Source organism: Gopherus flavomarginatus, chromosome 1 (assembly GCF_025201925.1).
Source record: "Gopherus flavomarginatus isolate rGopFla2 chromosome 1, rGopFla2.mat.asm, whole genome shotgun sequence".
In the NCBI taxonomy this organism is placed as follows: domain Eukaryota; kingdom Metazoa; phylum Chordata; order Testudines; family Testudinidae; genus Gopherus; species Gopherus flavomarginatus.
In genome coordinates, this window is record NC_066617.1 from 60,776,459 (window position 1) to 60,792,340 (window position 15,882).

General features: G+C 42.8%; 1 protein-coding gene across 5 annotated transcripts in view; it reads right to left on the reverse strand.

The window, feature by feature from the left end:
• Positions 1-12,148: 12,148 nt before the first annotated feature.
• SCAF11 (SR-related CTD associated factor 11) overlaps positions 12,149-15,882 on the reverse strand; it is a 66,516-nt gene continuing 62,782 nt past the window's right edge. For 3 of the 5 annotated variants that reach the window (XM_050936046.1, XM_050936044.1, XM_050936049.1), the window contains 3 exons: positions 13,871-14,089; positions 13,274-13,393; positions 12,149-12,917 (listed from right to left, as the gene is read on the reverse strand). In XM_050936046.1, coding sequence (XP_050792003.1) covers positions 12,783-12,917; positions 13,274-13,393; positions 13,871-14,089 — 474 coding nt within the window. In that variant the 3' untranslated portion in view covers positions 12,149-12,782. The remainder of the gene's footprint in view (positions 12,918-13,273; positions 13,394-13,870; positions 14,090-15,882) is intronic. The other 2 variants (XM_050936045.1, XM_050936048.1) reach the window with 2 other exon arrangements.

Sequence of the window (15,882 nt, forward strand, 5' to 3'; positions counted from 1 at the left end):
GGACAATTATCACAGACACATCGTTCACAGGATAGGAGACATGTACATAATGTAAGAGACATGGATCTCGGAATCCAGGATGCACATCAACATTCTGGAACTCTGGGTAGTACAAAGAGCATGTCAAGCATTTCTGCTTTCCATTTGCTTCCACCATGTTCTTATCATGTTGGACAATACCCCCACTGTTTATTACATCAACAAACAAGGGGGCACAATGCTCTCAGTGAGTGTATACAGTGCAGTTTGGCAGCCTTTTCAAAGCAAGGTAACAATTTATTAGTCACCTGGCAAACAGAATCTGAAAGTCCTCGGGTTGGCACAGAGAGGAAAGGTTAAGACATAGTCCATCCTGGCCAAGCCTGTGGAAATGTCAGCCAACCTGTTGTATCCTATCTCTGTTCCTGTGTCTCTCCCTTTTTTGGTCTCAGATGACAGCAGCCAGCCTCTTTCAGAGGCCAACCCTTTATCCCCTCCTGGTTCTCTCAGTACTTTGTTCTCCAAGGGCTATGATGAGTTCACAACTCTGCTGGCTGTTGAGTGTGGATCGGTCAATGAGGGCTTCCATTCTCTCTCTTTGGAACCTCTGTTAATCTGGGTCAGTTTCAACCAGTTCTTTAATGACCCAGACAGTGAGGTGACACACAGACCTCATATCTCCTGCATTGTTCCAGGAGAAGACTTGACCCTTTTACCCCCACTAGTGGCAATGCAAAGTACAGAGGGGAACTTTGATTCCTATGTGTGCCTCAAATATTACAAAAATTTTCCACTTTGTCACAGCTTCTAAGCACTGAATGATGCTGCTTCTCTCAGCTTGTGTCTCGCAACAGTGTGTAAGAAATCTCTGTGTGAGCTGGCTTGTCTTGCCAGCGATGTTTAGCTCTTTGGGGAGTAACCATAGAAAAGTTCCTACCAGCTGTCCTTATTGTAACACCAAAGGAGACTAGTGATGTTACAGGTAAGCTCTCTCTTCCCAATCCACTTTGGGTCCCTACTGGCCATTACTGGTTTTGAAGCAGTTAAACTAACCAGAGTATTAACCACTCAATACATTTCCAATAGTGGCCATGTCAAAAGTTTCATTAGAAACAACTTCAGCAACTCTTCAAAAGCCAGCATCTAAATTCTACCAGGTTTTATCACTCTAACTACCAAATAAATACCTGGTGTGAATAAGCCCTTGCTTCGCAAACCAGACAATGGCTAAGGAATTAGGCCAGCTGCTGAAAATGGATTCACGTTGAGCCATGCCAAGAAAACTTTATTTCTGAAACTCAGGAAGAAAAAATTTCAACTGTCCTTGTTCTAGAAAGTGACTTTATGATCCTCATACTGGTATAAACGCCTTCCCCAGCTGCAGAAACAATGTGAAGTAACTATGAGACAAGCTTAATGAAGCACAGGAGTACTACATCTCTAGCAAGGTGTTTAATGATACTTTCCTACCAATTAAAGGCTGTTAGGGGTTACATTCACAGCTGCACCTCTAAGCCCAGGGCCAGCTCCAGGGCTTTTGCTGCTCCAAGCAGGAGGAGCAAAAAAAAAAAAGCCACAATCGCGATCGGCGCCTGCTCCACTGCGTCACTTTCTTCTTCGGCGGCAATTTGGCAGCAGGTCCTTCCCTCCGAGAGGGACTGAGGGACCCGCTGCCAAAGAGCCTGATGTGCCAACCCTTCCTCTTGGCCGCCCCAAGCACCTGCTTCCTGAGTTGGTGCCTGGAGCCAGCCCTGTCTAAGCCATAGCATAGATTTCCCAGCCCAGGCTGAGGGATTTGCTAAATTGGTTTAAAATCACATTTGCACCCTCCTGAGCCTGGGCTGTTCCAGAGGCTGGAGAGAATTTTGGTAAAATTTGGCAAATAGTTTTAGCCCCTCCAAAAAACACAGTAACCTGAAAAGTTTTGTTTTGACAAGTAAACCACAATCTTAAATGCACAATTCATGGAGTCTGGAACAGTGATGATGATAAAGTATAGTACTTTTCACCTTTAGACAACTATTCAAATCTAGCCCAGATAGGTAGTGACTGAAAGATGTTTATAGTTCTGTGGCTGCTCAGTGACCTGCGGTGAGCAAAACAACAGAACAGTCTCAATCCACTTTGCAGAGCTCAGGGGTAGATTCAGTGCATTGCCCTAGTGAAGCTCTGCTGGGCTAGCCATGCCCTCTTGGACCTCACATCTGGGGGATGTTATGTGGCAGGAATGTAAACTGATCCTATGACTGACTGACTGGTGGAGCAGTCCCTTGCAGTCTGTAATCCATTGGTGTCTCCTGGTTGCTCTGACTTGAAGCCCTGGGCCTGGTTTGGCCTCTAGGCTCAGGAGAGCATTCAAGTGTCAAATCTTTGGTCTAGTTCATCTGGGGATGTAGCTTCAGGTGTCTACTTCCCAAAATTGCCACTGCAGCTAACTAGCTGTCATGGCAGAAGGATAAAGGGGCAAATTGGGGCAAACATAACCTTTCACTTAGGTCTTGCCCTGCACTACAGAACCTTGAATGGCAGAGCACCTCCTGAGTAGATGCAACATATGCCCAAAAAAAGGAATTATTTGGGGGAAGTTTTAAGGCCTGCATTACACAGGAAGTCAGATTAGATGGGATGGTCCCTTCCAGCCTTAGAATCTATGAAGGAGCTCTTCTGCTGGCATAGTAACACCACCTCCGTGAATGGCACTAGGGCTGACAGTCCGCATTGCAGAAACTACACCAGCATCCCCTTCTATTGTAGACACAGCCTATGATGACAGACTGTACTTTGCTCTGGGTGTAGATACCACCTGCCTAAACAAAGATGGCTACATTGCCATAAGTCCTCCTCTGTCACCATGCTAGCAGCTGGGGGTTGACTTGGTATTGCTAGGACACTCAAGGCTGTGGGTTTTTTTTCAAACCCCTGGCTGCTGTAGTTAATGGTGACCTAGTTCTAAGCATAGACCAACCCTAGCTATACCAACAGAAGTGCTTTTTAGTTCTATTTACGCTGCAGGTTCTGCTGGCAACGCTGTATCAGCTAGCAGCTGTGATTTCTCCCCCCTCTTCACTGACATAGCTGCTAAAACTTTGTAGTGTAAATCAGGAGTAAAGGCTGCCCTGCACACAGAACCTGCGCCAGTTTATTTATAGGTGTGATGTTAAACCAGTGTTGCTCTGTACGCAGACACTTGCAGCATTTTGGCTTGTACCTGCCAAACAAAATGAACTGCTGTCAGCCAGGTTTAATTGGCTATTGGAGTCCACACATAAAATTAGACCTGTTTAACATCACACCAGTGCAAATTGAGTGTGTAAGCCAGGTCTAAAGCTGGTTCTTTCAGTGTCAGGGTGAAGGAACAATGACAAGGTGATTGTATTATCTCAGCCCTAGCTAGACCTGCTTTAGAAACAAATGGAACATTTCCTTCTTACGCATAGCACAAAAATAGATCAAATTGAATAGAAATATTGTGTGTGCACATGTGCAACAAGCTTTTGAGGACCCTTTTGTGTAGCATTACAACTAGTTTTCCTCGTTGTTAAAACTAAATCTCCTTCAAGTGATGGCCTCTATTTGTATTCCATTCCTGGGTCCATATGCGTGCCCTGCGTCTGAGTCCGGAAGTGTTTCTTAGCAGTGGCCATTGACCCACACAGGTAATGCATACCCTCATGCTCACAGGTCGTGTGGGTCGACACCACTCCTGTTCCTGCCTCGTGGCCTGAGGTGGAATCCCTGTCCCTTCACACTTGGACAGTAGTCACTTTGTGACAACTGTCCTTCTGTTGTAAGCAGTGAAATTCTTTCCCCATTTGGGGACCATTTCGTATTTATCTCCTCCCTCTCCCCTGCCCCTCCACACCTATGTTCTGGATTCCAGGTTTTAAAAACTATCCTCCCTGCCTCTGTGAGTGATGAGCACCAGAGGTGCCTGTACTGCCTTGACGAGGTACTACCGTGGCTCACTGCCCCATCTGCAAGTCCTTCCTGCCCCAAACCTGGGAAGCTCAGGAGCTCCACCTCCATATGTAAGTGATGGAACTAGCAATGTGGGGGATGCTGCCGCACACCGCTCTTGAAGTGATTTCCATCACGTACAGAGTTTACACTTAGGTTCAGTGGCCCTCAGCATACCCACTATATAAAGTGTTCTAGTGCCTCCATAAGTTCCTCATAGAGGAAGCTAAGCGACCCCATGCACACTCAGTTCTGGGACCATTGGACCCCCCCCTGTACAGGGACATCATATCTCTTTGACAAATGGGGCACCCAGGCTTCACCCCTCACAAGAACTGAAAGCTGCCCCTTTATGGCTCCCCTGGAACAATAGCAGAGGACTCATAGGGTGACATTTTCCTCTTCCCCTGGATGAGTGACCTCTGCTATGCCTTTCCCTCCATTCTCCTCCCCCAAGCATTAGACAAGATCCATTGGGATCAAGTCACCGTGGTACTCATAGCCCCATTCTGACCCTGTCAATTCTGGTTCCTGGACCTCCTCAGACTCTCCACCTGTACACAGCTCCTCCTCTGAACACTGCCAGATCCCCTCACACAAGATCAGGGCCAGATCCAGTGACCCACTCTGGGTCCTCTTCATCCACAGCCTGGTATTTGGATGGAACTTGAGGGTAGACAGGGCGTGCTCCACCCAGTGCAACATCTCCTTAACCAGAGCAGGAGGGCATCCACCAAGGCCTGCTACCATGATAAATGAAGATGCTTCATGCCATGGGCTCACTACCATCACCACTGAGTATATCTGTACCTGTCATCCTCTACCTTCTCAAATCTCAAAATGTCTGGCCGTGCCCTCAGCCATATATGGGTCTACTTGCCAGCGTTTAGTGCTTTTCTCCCTGCTATGGATGGCGCCTCTGTGTTTTTACACACACTACCACCATCCATTCAATGAAGGGTTTACTCAATGCCCTCCTGCTAATACTCAAGCCCGCACAATTGTGGGACCTTACTCTTCTTCTCTCTCACCCTCTGAGCCACTGGCAACATGCTCCCTCTCCATGAAGGTGATATTCTTTGTAGCCAAGACTTACTAACTCAGCTAGAGAAGTCAGTGAACTGACAGCCATGAAGACAGGACCCCCCCCACAACATTGTATTCCACAGGACAAAGTATCATTACCACTACACCCTAAAAATAGTTTCTCCTAAATCAGTGCATCCACCTAGCTATTTTCTGCCCCAAACCACATCTCCCACAGAGACAGGGTCCTGCATTCTACCTCCACAGGACTCACTCCTTTTGCACACTGCAGAAACTGTGTGTCCATTGCTGACCAATCCGAAGGTCAAGGCCTTTTCCCTCAATAAATCTCCAAATGGGTCTCTGGAGTGCACCCCTGAATGCAACACACAATTCAACCTATCTCAGCTGGCTGGAGTCTCAGTGCACTCTATGCTTGCCTTACCGATGTCTCGTGGCAAGACATGTCATGCAGCACCCAGGTGCTCTGTCCACATGTTCATGACCCGCTATGCTATTGCACATGCGGCAGCTATGGAGATTGCTGTGGGCCAAACTGTACTGCACATCTCACTTCCTATTGCACCAACCCCTGCTTGCTGATCCCACACATATGGAATACATATAGGGACCATCACTTGACAGTGAGGAGGCTGTTACTTGCCTGGTATTTCAGCAGCAGAAAGGAACTAGAGGTCACTGTGGTAGGGGTCTATCACCGCACTGAACAGTTGCCTTTGCATGAGAGGATGTATGACCCTGCGGCATATGGTTTTACACAAGAAAGTTAGTTAAACTAGTCTAAGGGCTTGTCCATACTTGAAATGCTACAGCAGCATAGGCAGCAAAGAATCCTGTGGCACCTTATAGACTAACAGACGTTTTGGAGCATGAGCTTTCGTGGGTGAATACCCACTTCCTCAGATGCATGTAATGGAAATATCCAGGGGCAGGTATATATATGTGTGCTAGCAAGCAAGCTAGAGATAACGAGGTCAGTTCAATCAGGGAGGATGAGGCCCTGTTCCAGCAGTTGAGGTGTGAAAACCAAGAGAGGAGAAACTGGTTCTGTAATTGGCAAGCCATTCACAGTCTTTGTTCAATCCTGAGCTGATGGTGTCAAATTTGCAGATGAACTGAAGCTCAGCAGTTTCTCTTTGAAGTCTGGTCCTGAAGTTTTTTTGCTGCAGGATGGCCACCTTAAGGTCTGCTATAGTGTGGCCAGGAAGGTTGAAGTGCTCTCCTACAGGTTTCTGTATATTGCCATTCCTAATGTCTGATTTGTGTCCATTTATCCTTTTCCGTAGAGACTGTCCAGTCTGGCCGATGTACATAGCAGAGGGGCATTGCTGGCATACGATGGCGTATATTACATTGGTGGATGTGCAGGTGAATGAACCAGTGATGGTGTGGCTGATCTGGTTAGGTCCTGTGATGGTGTCGCTGGTGTAGATATGTGGGCAGAGTTGGCATCGAGGTTTGTTGCATGGATTGGTTCCTGAGCTAGAGTTATTATGGTGTGGTGTGCAGTTACTGGTGAGAATATGTTTCAGGTTGGCAGGTTGTCTGTGGGCAAGGATTGGCCTGCCACCCAAGGCCTGTGAAAGTGTGGGATCATTGTCCAGGATGGGTTGTAGATCCTTGATGATGCGTTGGAGGGGTTTTAGCTGGGGGCTGTATGTGATGGCCAGTGGAGTCCTGTAGGTTTCTCTCTTGGGTTTGTCTTGCAGTAGGAGGCTTCTGGGTACACGTCTGGCTCTGTTGATCTGTTTCCTTATTTCCTCGTGCGGGTATTGTTGTTTTGAGAATGCTTGGTGGAGATTTTGTAGGTGTTGGTCTCTGTCTGAGGGGTCAGAGCAGATGCGGTTGTACCTCAGTGCTTGGCTGTAGACAATGGATCGTGTGATGTGCCCGGGATGGAAGCTGGAGGCATGAAGGTAGGCATAGCGGTCGGTGGGTAGGCATAGCGGTCGGCTATGCCTACCTTCATGCCTCCAGCTTCCATCCCGGGCACATCACACGATCCATTGTCTACAGCCAAGCACTGAGGTACAACCGCATCTGCTCTGACCCCTCAGACAGAGACCAACACCTACAAAATCTCCACCAAGCATTCTCAAAACTACAATACCCGCACGAGGAAATAAGGAAACAGATCAACAGAGCCAGACGTGTACCCAGAAGCCTCCTACTGCAAGACAAACCCAAGAGAGAAACCTACAGGACTCCACTGGCCATCACATACAGCCCCCAGCTAAAACCCCTCCAACGCATCATCAAGGATCTACAACCCATCCTGGACAATGATCCCACACTTTCACAGGCCTTGGGTGGCAGGCCAATCCTTGCCCACAGACAACCTGCCAACCTGAAACATATTCTCACCAGTAACTGCACACCACACCATAATAACTCTAGCTCAGGAACCAATCCATGCAACAAACCTCGATGCCAACTCTGCCCACATATCTACACCAGCGACACCATCACAGGACCTAACCAGATCAGCCACACCATCACTGGTTCATTCACCTGCACATCCACCAATGTAATATACGCCATCGTATGCCAGCAATGCCCCTCTGCTATGTACATCGGCCAGACTGGACAGTCTCTACGGAAAAGGATAAATGGACACAAATCAGACATTAGGAATGGCAATATACAGAAACCTGTAGGAGAGCACTTCAACCTTCCTGGCCACACTATAGCAGACCTTAAGGTGGCCATCCTGCAGCAAAAAAACTTCAGGACCAGACTTCAAAGAGAAACTGCTGAGCTTCAGTTCATCTGCAAATTTGACACCATCAGCTCAGGATTGAACAAAGACTGTGAATGGCTTGCCAATTACAGAACCAGTTTCTCCTCTCTTGGTTTTCACACCTCAACTGCTGGAACAGGGCCTCATCCTCCCTGATTGAACTGACCTCGTTATCTCTAGCTTGCTTGCTAGCACACATATATATACCTGCCCCTGGATATTTCCATTACATGCATCTGAGGAAGTGGGTATTCACCCACGAAAGCTCATGCTCCAAAACGTCTGTTAGTCTATAAGGTGCCACAGGATTCTTTGCTGCTTTTACAGATCCAGACTAACACGGCTACCCTCTGATACTCTACAGCAGCATAGTTGTTCTGCCGTAGCTCTTCATTGTAGACAGTACCACAGCAGCAGGAGGGGTTTTCTAGCAGCATAGGTAATCCACCTCCTCAAGAGGCGATAGCTAGTGTGACAGAAGAATTCTTGTTGACCTAGCACTGTCTGCACCCCTGAATAACAATTATGCCAACTTAATTTTATAGTGTAGACCAGGCCCACAGATGCAATTTGAAACCAAGCTTATTACTGAAATAAGTGTCCACAGAACCATTAGCCTGATTTAACTAGATTGGTTTCAAATCATACCGTTAAACCAATGCAATATTCTGAGTAGGCTCTTTTTAGTTTCAAAACCATAGTTAAAACCTGTTTCTAACATGTTTTCACAGGGTTTGCCCTGGGTAAAATAGACTTGCATTAAACCAGTGCCCTTGTCTTAATTCTCTTGGAACTACAGCTGGAGAATTTAAGATAGATATTATTTGGAGATTCATTGGCATTAGGGAGGAATAATGGTTATAATTAAGGCACAGAACTAGGCATCAATCATCATCAGTTTGTTTCCAGCTTTGCTACAGGCTTTCTTGTGTGCTCTTGGGCTAGTTTACTGTATATTTTACCTGTACAATAGCTTCCTGTAAAAACACAGAATGCGGAAGTTGAATTCATTAGCTTAAATAGAAGATTAAGGGTTTTTTTCTTTTCTTTTAAAGTAGTGTCAATAAAAGGAGAAGCAGCCCCAATGGACAACAGTCACAGGAGCATACTTCCTAGGATTGGATATTTCTACTAGTTACCTCAGTGTTATTCATCTTGGCTCCTCTATTTTCCAACTAGCACATCTTGAATGGGCACCCCTTTTCTTAACATTACAGCTCCAATGTGACCCACTACATTTACAACATGCGCCTGTCAAAGTTTGATGGACTGTAACATCACATCCTGGAGCAGTAGCTTACACAGCTCTTGACAGTTCTTCAGCTGGAATTAGTGGCTGTCAACCTGTGGTCCATGGAGTCCTTCAGGACAGGCCAGAGAATAAAGCCTGAACATGAAACATCAGAGGGCTTAAGGTTCCTTCAACAGTAAAGCCTTGGTCACATAGCCAAGACAACTGCATGCCCACCTACAGTGCCTTCGTTTGAAACTACCTCACCACTGCCCCCTACCAAGGCCACCTTTATATTAGAAAAAGTATGTTTAACAATTACTGAAGTAGTAGAGTGAAACCTGGCCTTGCTGAAGTAAATCTAAAGAGTCAAGATTTCACCTCTTACATAGACATGGCAAGTCTGTAGTTTTAATGGGTCAGGTGCCCCTTGCTGGCCACCTGCCAGACTGCTGTGAGGGGAAAGCAAGCCTCTGGTTCCTTAAACTGCCTCAATCTTGGGAGTTGTAGGCACACAACTCAGGGTGCAGACCTGCAGTCTAACACTCCCTTTTAAGAGCTGGAACCTACTGTCCAGCTGCCTGGCCCCTCTGGGCACAAACATGACTCTTTAGACTCCTCTGTATTTAAACACACCCTTTCCCAGAACTCCACCTGAAAGGTGTGAAACCTTCTGGTTATAATTAGACTCTGGGCAAAAATGTTATACACTTGTGCATGTCTCCCAAAAGTTAAAACACAATTGTGTTTATAATGATTAAGTAAAAGAGCAGTTAAGTACAGAAAACGACCATCCTAACTGGAGAGAGTTGGGGATTACAGAGATGGCAAATACAGCAGAGCAATTTCCATTTAGTTTTATATGCCTACAAAACAGCAATTCATTTCAGAACCTCTCCTGTAACAGACTGTGGTGGAAGATTTAGCCATTTAAATTAAACCTTCTGAGCCAGTATAGTTTAAGACCAAAGACACATTACTTGAAGTTTAGTCAAAAGAATTTATTAGAAAATATTATGCACTACATAAAACTATTTTTAGAATATTATTTCAGTAGCCAGCACTCCAGCCTTAAACACCACAGCATAGACTTTGCCCAGCCACTGTGCTCCTGAAGATACATCTTTAGGATGAGACATTCAAGCAGCATGCACAGTGAAACCATCTGAGGGAGTGCGGGGAAATTCCTTGTGATTTGCCTATATTCACAAAATGTATAACAAATTTTCTCAAGGCAATTTAGATAAATTCATCTTATCTTATCAACCTTCTCAGCATCAACTGGGCCCAGAGCTCCTGCTGCCACTTTGTATTCTGTATTAGTGCATGTTGGGAAATCCCAACAACTAGGGATTAACAGAGTTTCAATAAATATCAACAGGAACACAGCTTTAATACTAGTCTTAACAAAAAGATGTTCATAAAGTTAAAGCACATTCCTTCTAATGCAGTCACATTAAAGTAGACCTTGCTGATTTTTCTGGAAAAATATAGGAGAGTCTATGTAGTAAGGCAATGCATTTTTAATTTAAACATCCATTTTAATGGACTGCATATTTTCTGATAAATTCTTAAAATATTTCAATTGTAAAAAATAAGTTTTACTGATCACATTCTAATCTATCCAATATTCTTCAATAGGATTTGAAATACAGTGGAGCATCACTATAATAATCACTGCCCCAATTATAATGTGGTACAAAGTGGAATCTTGTCATCCAGACAGGTGTGGAAACAAAGATTAACAAATCCTGCCTTCCCGCCCGCAACACGTTGAAAGCAACCATCCCTCCAGCCCTTCACTCCTACTTCCCTTCAAAAGGACATTTATCTATTTCCTAAAAGGAGCGTTATAGTGAGGCTCAACTGTATAGAGTAAAAAGATATAAAAATCATTAAACCCCAAAAATTCATCAGAAGAGGAAAATGCAATAAAAATAAGTACGCATGGCGTGATTAACCAGGATCGACATAGCAATTTGCTACAAGATTTGTCAAAAAGTGCTAACCAATTCTAGCTTAAAATAGATTGAGAGTTCATACAAATTGCTACAACTGTTTATGAATCACTTCTGAAAGATCTAAAACATGGCTTGACTGTAGAAAATGTATTATACCATCAGTCTCCAATTTACATAATAGTTCGATTTAGGCACACAAAAATAAATACAGCAAGTCAAATGCTTCAGTAAGTCTGCAGAAAGTTATTATTAAAACCAAGTTATCAACTGTTTTGTGACAGCATTTAGTTATATATGTCTATATCGCTTATTTTATCCTTCATCTCATGGAAGGGAATGGAAAAGCATTGGAAAGTCCCCTATCAAAGACAGCTCTGTAGATGGTAACATCCCAGAAGGTAAAACAAACAAAAGTATATTACACCACATTGCAGGGACTAAGTGTCAGCATGGCACATTCACACTTTTGAGGCCTTTAGTTGGAGCACAAGGGTCTTGGGCTCACAAACAACAGTATCACCAGAGTGCAGTACTGAGGGACTCAGTTCAAAAGGAGAAGGAAAGCAAGGTCCCGTCTACAGCACTCCTAGTCCCTGTCCCGATGAAAGTTAAAAGGAGCTGAATGGGTGCTTTTTCCATAAAGAGCTGGTAAAAATCTCAAGGTCTTGGCAACCATACCCTCTCAGTGTAAAGCAGGTTCTACTCAACACTGCAAGCATTTCTGTAACACACTTAATGGCTTCCATATTTGCCTTTAGAATGGGACTATCTGTACCTAACTTTATTGCAAAAAGTGTTTTGGGAATATGAAAGCTACCATATGTGACTACATATTTCATATGTTACCTAGGATAACTTTGCCCCGTTTTAGCGACAAGTTTGGTGGTCTATGCTGTGTTCCCTTGCAAACTAGTTCATGTTAATAAAATACCTCACATAATTAAAATTGGCACAACTGACAACCTCTGGTCATTAGAGACCCATGTAAGACTTAATACAGAAGTCCCTCTTGTTCACTATAGTTGAAGAGCTATACAAAGCCAGTGCTTATATTCCTGCATATCCAGCCCTACACATTGATAATTTCCTAGGTCCTTTTACCAGATGAGGGAAGAATTAGATACGTACTGTGGTTGCCAGCACCATACCTCTTGGAACTGAAGCCTTCAATTAATTTCCGTAAGAATTAAGCAGATTTGTCCCAACATCTTACAACAAAAGTCACAAAACAAAAACAAGCAGCATAACCTTTATTTGGTGTTACAACAGATGTACAGTGCCCATGATACTGGACACTGAATCTTACTGTTTAATTTTTTTGTTTGTTTCTAAACAGTTCTTCTGTTCAGACATAGCTATGTGCTTTTTTTTAATATACACACACTGACCCCTGCAATCACTCCGTCCAGTTAACACTAGAAATATTTGTCAGGGGAATACATTATCTTTATTATAATTAGGGGAAAATCAAAGAGAAAAATCTTACTTTAATATCTTTAACCTGACTGATTACATGTACTGTACATACCTGTTCCAAAACCAATGTACTTAGAAGTTTCTAATTTTACGCACTTCATTATTCAAGTCAAAATGCTGTACATCTGCTAGTATCCACACAATCGTACATTTCTAATAAAAATGCACCCTCCTTTACGCCTTTTACTTTCTTTTAAGCATCTTTTTTTGAAAAGGGATAAAGAAGTTGCAGTTAGATCTATATTTATTTAGAACAAAACATATACTACATTGAAAAATAATTTTATCAAAACCAGATTCCAATCAATCATGAATAATTTTCAATTAATGATTCATGTTGAAATTGCACTTTGCAGATTTATCTTGATCATGTTTTCAGTTCTTTTTCATTTTACTCTCTCTTTCTTTCAGTAGAGACTACTTCCTCTGGATTTTTCTTCCGTGAATGTTTGTATTTGTCTACATATGCTTTCACTAGATTCGCCACTTTTGCAGAATTGACTTCTCCACTCTTGCTATGACAAACCTACAACAGAAAAAAATATATATATATCACACGCACACACACACACCCCGTCAATTCTTCAGAGCTGTCAGTAAAGAGTTACTCACAGATAAATAATGCTTACTTTCACTAAGATGGGCAAAACAAAGAAATCAGGAAGGCTGTTTTATTAATTTAATAAGGCAAGATCTACCTACTCCCCACTGTTATTTTTTGTCTATGGAATGAACAAATGTACCTGAGGTTGCAAGATGCTGAGCACCCTCAACTCATTACCTTTTTTCCAATATTGCTGGGGGTGGGGTGGAGGAGCAATTAAAATATTAATGTACGTATATTTTTAGACTATTAAAAAGTCATTCCCAAATACAACTTACTTTATCTACTGCTTTCCGCACAATTTCTTTATATTCCTCCTTGGTAATATCTTTATTCTGGTAGAAAGGTTTAATAGCCAGTTTTACCTCTTGTGCTGCTCTTTCCTGAATTAACAATTTCTGTCAAAAGAAAAATAACAGATTTTTAGATAAGTATGTGTGCAACTTTTTTCTTTTTAAAACATGAAAAGATTATTTAAAGTTAATTCGAACAATCAAAGTAAGAAAGGCTTTGCAGACTGAAAGTTTCTCTTAAATTAAGGCTGTCAGAAACAGGGTCAAAGTTCTGCCCTAATATTTGAACACACAACCAACTTCCACAGATGTCAATGAGAACCACACATACTTATGGAGCAGAATGTGGCCCACTAATTAATTACACTTTAAAATATTTTTAAGTACTTACAGAAGTGTAGCTCTAAAAGTATTAATATTGTTAGATAAAAAATTAATTTGTTTTTTGTAGTTACACAGTTTCCATGGAAGTTTAAGGATGACAGCAATGAGTATCCCATACATAAAAAAAGAGACTGACACATTTGCTCTCTAATTTTAACACTGTAGAATTATATATATTGCTCTCAACTCTGAACTTGCCTGGTCTTTCTTCGAGCTATCTGCGCTGGCTTCCACCGTAACACTTACTTTGCCTTCTGCAAATTTTACAGCAGCATTAGAGGTTTTGATGTGACTTGATGATGTTGCATTACCAGAACTTGGTCCCTGAACTGTTCCCACATTTCCCAGGACTGCTGTTGGAGCAGGCAAGAGTGGTGCACTCATGTTATTACTTACATGAGGAGCACTAGGAATACCCTGTTTTAAAAAGTTACCGGCAGTTAATACATTATTCTTCAGATATTCAATAACTGTTACTTTCTAGAACTCTCAGCAAGTGTAGTAAATGCACGAATACCACAGGTACTTAGGTTTCTACATCAGCTGTTGCTATAGCCGCCAGCCACTTTTATATAAAGATTAACACACACAAGAACAAAAACAGTTAATGAAAGCCTGAACAAAATAAATGCACCTTGCATCATGTCATTAAAGTTGATGGACCCTGGCTGAGGTGGACTTCTACCTACTGGGAAAGAATTCCCAAGAATGGTGCTGCAAATGGAAATGGACATGTTCAAATTTAGGTTCTGAAGGCAAGTACTTCCCAGACACTTTTAGCTCTCATGGCAGTGTACAGGAATGTGTCTGTTAGATAAATCAGTTCCTAGATCCTTCACACCTTTAAAAAAAAATCACCACTAGCACCTTGAAATGCATACACAAAAAGGAAAGCTTATGCACGTGCTTGAGCTCAGGTGTGAGAATGTCTGTCCGTATGTCTTAGAAGGTTTGCTTCTATGTTTCGCAAGAGGTGGACCTTCTTGTGAACTTCAGGAGTAGCCATAGCCAGCGCTCAGTCAAAACTAGAAGTAAGAGACCAGACGACCACTGAAGGCTACACCTGAGGAAAAGCCATTTCCCGTACATTCCGAGATATCAGCAAACAGCACAATGGAACATTGCTGCTACCTTGGAATCAAGGAATAACAATAGTGCCAACAGCTCCTATAGGTGCAAATGCCACCTCTTGCCTGCTGCTCCAAATGCTTCTCCCTAGAAGCATCACTTCTATATTATGCAGGTTGAGTCACAGCCAGTTTATATTTATCCAGATTGGGCAGCAGTGAAACTAGAATTTGAGTTCAAATGTAAAGGAGATATAGAGCTGGATATCAACATTACACTGATAACAATCCAGTTAAAACAATCCTCAACCTTCCTTCATTGTTTCTTACAAACACTGAATAGGAAGGGAAAAACTGGAATGTTGCAGGACTCACACAAGGACAAGTAACTATGCAACACTATCCTCAAAGACCTCTCTAAAGAAGGAGCAAATCTATTATATTCCCAAAAGATCCTTCAGGCAACTCAGGACATGTCTACGCTACTGCGTAGACATCTCCTACATTGACAGAAGGGGTTTTTCCATCCATGTATTTAATCCATGGAAGAATTCAGTCAACCATGTCACATCTACACTGGGGTGCAACATTTTCCCAACTCTGAGGTTGATCTAATTTAAATGTAGACCAGGCCTCATGGTCAATGATATTACAAAGTACTAAAAGATTCAGGACTCAGCATGGACACCATTCCATAATGAGAGAGGGGCGGCACGCAGACATCAGTAGTCTCAGTTTCGTATCATACTTTGAGCAATACATCTTACTAAATACTTTACAGTCATATTTATTGAGTCACTGGACAATTCCATTAGCGAAGGGTTCACAGAAACACTTCAGCTCTCTCATGCTTCCGGGATTAGAATATTGAATTTCCCATTGTAAAAATCTAGTTTTAATTATTTCAGACAGCAGAACTAAACCAAATAGACACTCAGCCTGCATTTTAGTTATAATAGTATTTTACCATTGTGTCTGCAAAACATTTGAAATGTGCCATTCATTCATATAAGTCAATATTTCCAATGGTTATTTCCCTTTGTTTCTGTGATGTTGAGGTTGTGGATATTAATGACTGACAGCAATTGAAAAGAAACATTTTCTAGAACAGTTTCCCAACCTAGGATACAGAGGGAAGGATAC